This window comes from Temnothorax nylanderi, unplaced genomic scaffold (genome assembly GCF_030848795.1).
Source record: "Temnothorax nylanderi isolate EJ_2023f unplaced genomic scaffold, tnyl_v1.0 TNYL_tig0035_pilon, whole genome shotgun sequence".
In the NCBI taxonomy this organism is placed as follows: domain Eukaryota; kingdom Metazoa; phylum Arthropoda; class Insecta; order Hymenoptera; family Formicidae; genus Temnothorax; species Temnothorax nylanderi.
Genome location: NW_027249097.1, coordinates 1,397,278 through 1,408,569, shown reverse-complemented (window position 1 = coordinate 1,408,569; position 11,292 = coordinate 1,397,278). Strand labels below are relative to the sequence as shown.

Here is an 11,292-nt window from a genome sequence, read left to right as displayed (position 1 = left end):
ATTCAAAACTGCTAAACGCGCGCTTCTCTTAATGCTTATTGTTATTGATAATTGTTAGTCGTGTGCGTAGCAGAACGGCGCACAACGCTGGCCTGTTTCTTCTCGTGCGCTTATCGAAATTTTCGGAGAACCGAATGCTTTTTATCTCTTCTATGTGTTTCTGTGCAAAACATTTATACTGCACTTAAAAAATAGAGGCAGAAGAAAAGATCATACATAATATCCAAGAAAGCAGTGAAAAATCAAAATTTTATTTATATTAAGTACATTTTGAGTATATTAAGCAAATAAGAGCAATATATCGTAAAATGTATAATTTTCAGAAATAAATTAATTCGATAAAAATATTGCATTAAAGACAAAATTAGATTAAGATAGGCGAAATCTGCAGCAGCAGTTTACGTGATATAATTTTTTTTTTCTTATTTACCACACATATCTCCGCTTATCATTCTCTTTGCTTTCACGCTCAACTTGCGTATCATTCGCACAGAGTCTTACACAAGTGGTGAAAGGATTGCGTAGGATTACTGCTGAATAAAAAGTTATTTCATACAATTCTACATTAACTATAGAAGACGGAAAAACATTTTAACAGATTTCTCAACTGTGATTTTACGCAGAAAGAAGTACGAATATTATGAGACATAACAGGAGACAAATTTGAAGATTCCAATGTGAGAAGATGTCGTCCGACGAAAGCATTTCTACTTTTTTTAATAAGAAGAAACATAATATAAGTGAAAGTAATGTGGACTTAGATGATCAGGAAATAAATGGGTAAGCGAACATATTTCGGAACACTTTAATTTTTCTCATGTTAGCCGTCACGTAATATCAAATTTTGATATTGGTGACAAAGAGCATTATGATGACGATTAACATGAGAAAAATTAAAGTGTGATTACGTGACGGGTAACATGAGAAAAATTAGAGTGTTTAGAAATAGGTACTGTTTCGATATACCACTACTTTCATCGTTTCCTTACTTACTCGGTTAGGTTGTACGCGTTCCCCGAGATGGCCGAGATCAGATTACTAAAATCCCAGCCGTGTTCTATAGGCGGTAGTGTCACAGTGGATATACGTTCGCCTACCCCTAGTCCTCATGAGTCGACGGCTTCTTCTTCATCTTCCTCTTTTTCTTCTTTCGCTAACTTCTTCCGAAATATGCAAGGTAATTGTGTGTATGCGTGCACGTGTTGTGTGCATGGCGCGTAAGTGTGCTCGTACCCGCGCATGCATGAGCAAGGAGGGAAGCATTTTCGTTAAAAAATATTGTACATATAATATACATCAAATGTTCTGGCCCTGATAGATTACAAAAAATATAAATAATTGTTCTTAGAAGAAATTAAATTGTAAAGAATTTACTGTCACTTTATTCAAATTTCTTTGAAGACTTGCAAATAAAAGAGCAGACTCTTAAATTCTATCTGAACAATAGTGACGAGATTAAGTGCCTAAAAGTTATGAAAGAAGGATTCCATGCCAAGTTTATATCTCAGAGTCGCCGAAGAATTGCTATAAATATAGCCATGCGATGTAATTATTGCAAAATTAGTACATGTCCCACTTATATTGACAGTGTCCCAATTTATGATAATCTCACTCGTTTTCTTTAATAAATCAGCTAATAAATACGGATCCAATATTTATTTTAAACATGTATTCAACATGTAAACAAAATCAATTTTGTATACTTTGTTTAATATTTATATTATTAATTTATTAATTTATTATTATGATGAGATTCCTTGGTCGACTTGGACATTTGCGACAATCTAAGGAGGTCTATTGAAAGCCCAGTACGTTTGTATATGATCAAAGAAAAGGCCATTTTGTATGGTCATGCCATCGTTTTTCGTGAACTACTTAACTTACGACCTAAAGTAACCGATAAGATGATTCTGGAAGCCTGCCGACTACTGGAAATATCGCCACTAAAAATCGAAAATGCGTCTGATCAGCTGGAGTATATAAAGCTGATCCTGGGACAGGGATTTAGGGAAACCATGGATGTTCGTTCCGTTGATGGTGATTATATACATATATCGACAAGTATAATAGTACAAACAATAAAAGAAATAGCATTTCTTAAAAACAAATTTCTTACAAATATCTGAATTATGATTTCGTCTTTTAGGCGCTTTTTGAAAAATTTGTACAGATATTCTGTATCAAAATTTTTTATTTTACAGATATAGGCAATACGGCGTTGCATTACGCTCTCGAGAGAAATTGGTACGAAGCTGCAACTGTACTTCTCAAGGAAGGCAGTTACCTCGGTCAGGTGAACAAATTCAACATCGTTATCGCGGATATTCCAGAATTCACATTGTCCAGCTATTTTAATGACTGCATTCAATTAAAGAATGAATGGACGGACAAGTGTACGATCGAGTTCGACTATCGTTGCTTAATGCCGCACGAAAATTTCACTGAACAGCAAGAAATTTCGCGAGCGACCTGTGAAATGGAAGTAATTTTGTATATCGCCAATAACGACACTCTCAAACATTTGTTGAGACATCCGTTAATCTCGTCCTTTCTCTACATTAAATGGTACATGATACGGCATGTTTTGTACGCAAATTTCGTTTTTTACACAATGTTCTATTTCTTCGTGAACGCCTACATACTAAGTATGACTTACGACACAAGTAGAAATAGACAGCAAATAGCTAACGATAGTTTCAATACGGTCTTTGCATGTACTTTGCAAAACAATCTATCGTGGGTTTTTGCCATGGGGATGTTGCTGTTCTTCACTTCCCGAGAGATCTTGCAATTTATCTCCTATCCCCAACGCTACTTGGTAGATTTGGAAAACTGGTCGCAAGTTCTGCTAATTGTACTGACTCTTGCACTGCTGTGCGGCGCAGGACTGCAAATCGGAGTCATGGTTATCCTGCTGTCCACCTGGGAGCTAATGACTCTGATAAGCCATCATCTATTTCCGTCCACTTGTATCGAAATGTTTCGAACTGTCTTCTTCAATTTCGTTCGCTTTTTCTTCCCGTATCTGATTCTGATCCTCGCATTCACTCTAGCTTTCTACATGCTCTTGAGGAATGACGGTTTCTCTAATCCTGGTCTTTCGCTTTTCAAAACCATCATTATGTTCACTGGCGAGTTTGACGCCAATGACATTTCTTTTTCTGCGTATCCTGTTTGGAGCCGCATTGTGCTCATAATGTTCATCTTTTACATAGTCATCGTGCTGTTTAATTTGCTTAATGGTTTGGCAATCAGCAACATTGCCGAGATTTTGAATAAGGCCGAGATTATCGGACTTATCTCCCGGGTACGTCTGATCGCTTGTTTCGAAAGAATGATAGTCGCGAAACCGTTCTGCTGGAATTCTAAATGGACGTGGTCGAATCCTTTTAATTTCTTTTCCAACCAGATTCTTCTCTTTCCACATTACCTTAGATGCGGTAAAATAAGTTTCAAACCTTACGATGATAATCTGATTGTTTATGATGGCGATAGGCATAACGTTGACGGCTGTTCCATGGATTGGTTCACTTTGAAAATGGATCCTAACATAGTCAAACATGCTAAGCAGGTTGTCTACGATAAGAATGAACTGTCGAATAACGATATAATGAATGAACTTGCTAAGTTGCAAACAAGATTGACACAGATAAAAAATACTTTGAGACGTGAAGATGATGCTGAAGAAAACATTTTTTAAAATTAAATTTGAGAGGCTTTCTTAAGTAAGTATTAAGTAATAAAATGCATGTAAAATGAGAAGATTATATAAAAGATATAATAGTATTTTTTAATTATATGTAGAAATTGAGAGAATAAAATAATAGATAGAAGAGAGAGAGAGTTATTAATTTAGAGAAGATCACAGAAACAATATATGAACAACACGGATAAATGATGCATTATGCGCATTATGCATACATGAAACGGAATGCACCCGTTCTCCTTAGGGTAACTGTAACTCGATTAGCTTCAATTTGTCGACAATTGATTGATTTATCGAACAATACCTGTGCTATTTTGTTCACGTAAGTAGAAATTAATTTTATCATTAATTAATAAATATAACCAAAGTGCCAATGTCTGGCGAAGACATGAAAGAGCATGCATATAATATCCATCCCAGAAAAGAATTTTTTACGTGTAATTATATATAAAATACGTGTATACATGCATGTTTTCTTTCTCTTGAATATAACCTCTGTTAGTATTATTTATAGATATATATTTTATATATAGTTGCGATCGTGACGCATAGAGATGTGCGCTAGGCTAGTGAGCCGAAGATCCGAGTTCAAATCCGGCCAAGAATCGTCGATTTTTATTCGATCGCTACCTCTCGGAACTCGGAAGGCAAAAACCACTGAAAAGTATCTTGTTATACAGCGCTAAAAAATTGGCGAAATATGATATTGGTCATCAATATGATATGATCAAATTAAAGACTTCTGGTTTTGTTTACTCATTAGTCAAATAATATTTGCAAGCTTTAGTACCTGCTATTACCTTAAAAATAATGTAGAATTGGTTCTTTTACATTCGTTAGCCGCATGTCTTATATATGATATGATATAAGACATTGGCCTGTGAATATAAAAAATCGATTCTACATTATTTTTGTTCTATGCTTCCGTGAACTGAGTGTCCTTGTCTTGGAAAAAGAAAACGGGCAATTTTGCATACTTAATAATATTGAAACATTTCAGTGATTATAAACGCGCGATATATATACATACATACATACATTATACATATATATGTTGCAGATGTTTTGGCACGGACACCGTAGACCCACGTATACAGCTAGAGGGTTAATAAAATGTACGAATAAGCGTGTATAATCCATGTGATTCAACGGCGAAAGGTAATCCAACGTTTTATACGTATTATTCATAACTGCTAAACGCGCGCTTCTCTCAATGCTTATTGTTATTGCAGTTATTGTTAGTCGTGTGCATAGCAGAACGGCGCACAACGCTGGCCTGTTTCTTCTCGTGCGCTTATCGAAATTTTCGGAGAACCGAATGCTTCATATATCTTCTATATGTGTGTCTGTGCTAAACATTTATATACTTAAAAAATAGAGGCAGAAGAAAAGATCATACATAATATCCAAGAAAGCAGTGAAAAATCAAAATTTTATTTATATTAAGTACATTTTGAGTATATTAAGACAATAAGTAATATATCGTAAAATGTATAATTTTCAGAAATAAATAAATTCGATATCAATATTGTATTAAAGACAAAGTTAGATTAAGATAAGCGAAATCTGCAGCAGCAGTTTACATAATATATATTTTTTCTCTTATTTTTCACACATATCTCTGCTTATCATTCGCTTTGTTTTTACGCTCAACTTGCGTATCATTCAGCACAGTCTTACACAAATGGTGAAAGGATTGCGTAGGATTACTGCTGAATAAAAGTTATTTCTTACAATTCTACATTAACTATAGAAGACGGAAAAACATTTTAACAGATTTCTCAACTGTGATTTCAAGCAGAAAGAAGTACCAATATTAAGAGACATAAAAGCAGACAAATTTGAAGATTCTACTGTGAGGAAAGATGTCGTGCGAAAGCATTTTTTGTTGTTATAAGAGGCCGGAATATAGTATAAATGAAAGTACTGTGGACTCAATTGATCTGGAAGTACGGCCTCATCAGTCAACGGCTTCTTCTTCGTCACCTTCCTCTCCTCAAAAGAATACTTTTTTTCACATCTTGCGTGCACATGGATATATGCCAGGTAATTGCAATGTGTATGTGTGCACGTGTTGTGTGCATGACGTGCATGTGTGTGCTCGCACCCACGCACGCATGAACAAGGAGGGAAGCATTTTCGTTAAAAAAAATTGTACATATAATATACATCAAATGTTCTGGCTCTGATAGATTACAAAAAATACAAATAATTGTTCTTAGAAGAAATTAAATTGTAAAGAATTTACTGTCACTTTATTCAAATTTCTTTGAAAACTTGCAAATAAAAAAGCAGACTTTTAAATTCTATCTGAACAATAGTGACGAGATTAAGTGCCTAAAAGTTACGAAAGAAGGATTCCATGCCAAGTTTATATCTCTCAGAGTCGCCGAAGAATTACTATAAATATAGCCATGTAATTATTTCAAAATTAGTACTTGTCCCATTTATATTGACAGTGTTCCAATTTATGATAATTTCTTCTTTTTTTTTTAAATTAATATTTTTTATTTATCCGCATTTAGAGTTAGCCTCTTTCCTTTGAAGTATTTTTCCCGGCTTTTCAACATTTTCTTTATGTTATTTTCAGATTCCGCCAACATTGTCAGGTCGCTTGCGTACGCAAGTGTGTATATTTTTATCCTACCGATTACAGTTCCTCCAACTTGTCTTTTCTTCAAAAACTCCTTTACATCTGCTAAATATATTATGAAGAGCAGTGGGCTCAGGGGGCAGCCTTGCCTTAGTCTTCTCTCTGTCCAGAATCTTTCTGTTACCTTATTGTTTCCCAATACCACTCTGCTTATAGTCTCCAGTCTGATTTTTGTCTGATTTTGACAATCTCACTCGTTTTCCTTAATAAATCAGCTAATAAGTACGGATCCAATATTTATTCTAAACATGTATTTAACATTTAAGCAAAATCAATTTTGTATACTTTGTTTAACATGTATATTATTAATTTATTATTATGATGAGGTTGGGTCAGAGAAGTGATCAGTCACATGGACAGTTACTTGGAGACTCGGGGGCCTATTACAAGCGAAGCACAATGGAATAGGCTAAAAAAAAGGGTCGATTTTTATGGTCATGATATCGTTTTTCGTGAACTACTTAACTCACGACCCGAAGTAACCGGTAAGATGATTCTGGACTTCTGCCGACTACTGGAAATATCGCCACTAGAAATCGACAATCATGTGGAGTATATAAAGCTGATCTTGGGACAGGGATTTAGGGAAACCATAGATGTTCATTCCGTTGATGGTGATTATATCATATGCATATATCGACAAGTATAATAGTACAAACAATAAAAGAAATAGCATTTCTAAGAAAACAAATATTTCTTACAAATATTTGAATTAAGATTTCGTCTTTTAGGCGCTTTAGCAGATTTGAATCTGATTAAAAACGAGGCCCTTTTGTATGGTCATGATATCATTTTTCGTGAACTACTTAACTCACGGCCCAAAGTAACCGGTAAGATGATTCTGGAAGTCTGCCGACTACTGGAAATATCGCCACTAAAAATCGAAAATGCGTCCGATCAGCTGGAGTATATAAAGCTGATCCTGGGACAGGGATTTAGGGAAACCATAGATGTTCGTTCCGTTGATGGTGATGTATACATATATCGACAAGTATAATAGTACAAACAATAAAAGAAATAGCATTTCTAAGAAAACATAAATTTCTTACAAATTTTTAAATTATGATTTCGTCTTTTAGGCGCTTTAGCAGATTTGAATATGATAAAAAACAAGGCCCTTTTGTATGGTCATGATATCATTTTTCATGAACTACTTAACCCACGGCCCGAAGTAACTGGTAAGATGATTCTGGAAGCCTGCCGACTACTGGAAATATCGCCACTAGAAATCGACAATCAGTTGGAGTATATAAAGCTGATCCTGGGACAGGGATTTAGGGAAACCATGGATGTTCGTTCCGTTGATGGTGATTATATACATATATCGACAAGTATAATAGTACAAACAATTAAAAAAATAGCATTTCTTAGAAAACAATTTCTTACAAATATCTAAATTATGATTTCGTATTTTAGGCGCTTTTTGAAAAATTTGTACAGATATTCTGTATCAAAATTTTTTATTTTACAGATATAGGCAATACGGCGTTGCATTACGCTCTCGAGAGAAATTGGTACGAAGCTGCAACTCTACTTCTCAAGGAAGGCAGTTACCTCGGGCAGGTGAACAAATTCAACAACATCGTTATCGCAGATATTCCAGAATTCACATTGTCCAGCTATTTTAATGACCGCATTCAATTAAAAAATGAATGGACGGATGAGTGTACGATCGAGTTCGACTATCGTTGCTTGATGCCGCACGAAAATTTCACTGAACAGCAGGAAATTTCGCGAGCGACCTGTGAAATGGAAGTAATTTTGTATATCGCCAATAACGACACTCTCAAACATTTGTTGAGACATCCGTTAATCTCGTCCTTTCTCTACATTAAATGGTACATGATACGGCATGTTTTGTACGCAAATTTTGTTTTTTACACAATGTTCTATTTCTTCGTGAACGCCTACATACTAAGTATGACTTACGACACAAGTAGAAATAGACAACAAATAGCTAACGATAGTTTCAATACGTTCTTTGCATGTACTTTGCAAAACGATCTATCGTGGGTTTTTGCCATGGGGATGTCGCTGTTCTTCACTTCCCGAGAGATCTTGCAATTTATCTCCTATCCCCAACGCTACTTGGTAGATTTGGAAAACTGGTCGCAAGTTCTGCTAATTGTACTGACTCTTGCACTGCTGTGCGGCGCAGGACTGCAAATAGGAGTCATGGTTATCCTGCTCTCCACCTGGGAGCTAATGACTCTGATAAGCCATCATCTATTTCCGTCCACTTGTATCGAAATGTTTCGAACTGTCTTCTTCAATTTCGTTCGCTTTTTTTTCCCGTATTTGATTCTGATCCTCGCATTCACTCTAGCTTTCTACATGCTCTTGAGGAATGACGGTTTCTCTAATCCTGGTCTTTCGCTTTTCAAAACCATCATTATGTTCACCGGCGAGTTTAACGCCAATGACATTTCGTTTTCTGCGTATCCTGTTTGGAGCCGCATTGTGCTCATGACGTTCATCTTTTATATAGTCATCGTGCTGTTTAATTTGCTTAATGGTTTGGCAATCAGCAACATTGCCGAGATTCTGAATAAGGCCGAGATTATCGGACTAATCTCCCGGGTACGCCTGATCGCTTGTTTCGAAAGAATAACAGTCGGGAAACCGTTCTGCTGGAATTCTAAATGGACGTGGTCGAATCCTTTTAATTTCTTTTCCAACAAGATTCTTCTCTTTCCACATTACCTCAAATGCGGTAAGATAAGTTTCAAACCTTACGATGATAATCTGATTGTTTATGATGGCGATAGGCATAACGTTGATGGCTATTTCATGGATTGGTCCACTTTGAAAATGGATCCTAACATAGTCAAACATGCTAAGCAGGTTGTCTACGATAAGAATGAACTATCGAATGATGATATAATGAATGAACTTACTAAGTTGCAAACAAGATTGACACAGATAAAAATTACTTTGAGATGTGAAGTTGATGCTGAAGAAAACATTATTTAAAATTAAATTTGAGAGGCTTTCTTAAGTAAGTGTTAAGTAATAAAGTGCATGTAAAATGAGAAGATTATATAAAAGATATAATAGTATTTTTAATCAATATGTAGAAATTGAGAGATTGAATAAAATAATAGATAGAAGAGAGAGTTATAAATTTAGAGAAGATCACAGAAACGGTAATCTTGATTGACACAAGTAAGCGTCACTTTGAAACATTGAAAATTTAAGAGTTAGAAGTATTATCTAAATCTATATGTGTGAAATAACAAGATTTTCTTTTTTATAAAACTAACATTTTCAAGAAATAAATGACTTAAATGATTTATTTAACGATAAGACTATCGTCGCAATAAAAAGCTTTAGAACTTTTTTCCGGGAATGACTTCGAATTATTATAATTTAGATTAATGGTACACACAAAATAAGCAATAAAATGATTTTTTTCGATTTTTTAGTTAAATCACTTTCATAATTACTTGTATATATATGTTATCAGATCTCGTATTTTACTCTACCCTTGTTTCACTTTGTAATATATGTGCGACTACATTGTTATTAAAAATAAATTATTTTTAAGAACTGCTTTTATGTAATTTTTATATTTTTATTGCAATTATTTTATTTATTGTATTTCGTTATTTTTATCTTCGCCAAAAAAGATCACAATTAAGGCATACTTTTTGTAATATTTTATTAAATGCACGTCGATTGACATTCGAAGATAATATGTTTCGAATAATAGAGATACAGGATTTTTTTTTAATTCAACGATTTTCTTTCGAATAAAAAGAATGTTGAGGTGGGATCGATGTAAGGTGTCCGGATTGCGATACCGTTGCTGGAACCGGTTGTAAGTTAAGCCAAATTCGTTCAAGATTCGGGTCATTTTGTGCTGGAGGGAGAATTCTTCAGTGGGGGGCACTTAACTTAGCGTAGATCGCGTCCCACGACCTTCTTCTTCGCTCGCGGTACACATCGTTTTCAGTAACGGTGCATCCATGAGGCTTAACGTTACCCAAGTCTTCGATCCTTTGTCTTCGTCACGATAGCGTGCGCGCGAGTGTATGTGTGAATCGCCGTCAGCCGAAAATTCCAGTCAATCGTCTCCGTGAAGAGCGGATTCGGACGATGCTGTCTTTCAATATAACGAGGTGCGCTCGCGATAAAAATTACTTATATGGGAATTAATAAATATTAATTGCGATAATATTACGCTAATTTATTTACGGAATGTAATCGCAGGGTTTCCATAAAATTCACCGAATTAATTAGTGAAAAGAAATAGAAAATCATTTTCCTCTTCGGGCAAAGTGATTTCAATGCGCGAGAGACAATGCTTCCTGCTTGAGAGAGAGTTCGAACAGCTTTCCCCAATTTTCTTAAATTAATTGTACTTTGTCGTAAAATATTAGAAATTTAATATCTTGGCGCGATTGATAAATAATCCTAATTATTACAAAGCAATAATAACGAATAAGATTGTTCTGAGCGGCCTAAGAGAAACCTCTCTGCATTGTTTAATTCAATCTCGTATATTTCCAGTTGACGTAAAGTTTTAATTTGTTTAATGTGTAATAATTTGAACCTTTTAAAAATGGAATGTTTTCAAATGATCTCTGATTCACCTGCAGTTCGAGTTCAATGTTCGAGATAAACATTCGAATTTTTACGCTTTCTCGCCTCAACTTACTGGATCAACGCGCATACTTTCGTTACTTTGCCTTGTAATCGCATTCACTCCTTTTTGGTAAACATTGTCTTCTAACAGACTTATACTTTAAAATAAACAAATATTTTATTCTGAATATTCAAAAACGTCAACTTTACTACAAAAAAAGAGAAGGAAGGAAGAGAGTTATTTTTATGCAGAAGAGATATTTACATATTAATATCTCTTCTGCATAACAATACATCTCTTCTTTCTTTCTCTTTTTTTATTTTAGTTTCGCTTTCTCTATTTTAG

At 34.8% G+C, this 11,292-nt stretch overlaps 1 protein-coding gene across 2 annotated transcripts; it reads left to right on the top strand.

Annotated features, from left to right (window-relative positions):
• The first annotated feature begins 1,725 nt into the window (after positions 1-1,725).
• Positions 1,726-9,922, top strand: LOC139771101 (transient receptor potential cation channel protein painless-like). 2 transcript variants are annotated; one of them, XM_071703608.1, is made up of 9 exons: positions 2,015-2,037; positions 2,208-2,293; positions 4,767-4,864; positions 5,483-5,752; positions 6,297-6,332; positions 6,686-6,973; positions 7,091-7,327; positions 7,439-7,666; positions 7,831-9,922. In XM_071703608.1, the coding sequence occupies exons 4-9, from the start codon at positions 5,572-5,574 to the stop codon at positions 9,330-9,332; spliced, it is 2,472 nt and encodes an 823-aa protein (XP_071559709.1). In that variant the 5' UTR covers positions 2,015-2,037; positions 2,208-2,293; positions 4,767-4,864; positions 5,483-5,571; the 3' UTR covers positions 9,333-9,922. The 2 variants fall into 2 exon arrangements, with proteins under 2 accessions (XP_071559710.1, XP_071559709.1); XM_071703609.1 differs by lacking the exons at positions 2,208-2,293; positions 4,767-4,864; positions 5,483-5,752; positions 6,297-6,332; positions 6,686-6,973 and having other exon boundaries at positions 1,726-2,037.
• The last annotated feature ends 1,370 nt before the right edge of the window (positions 9,923-11,292 follow it).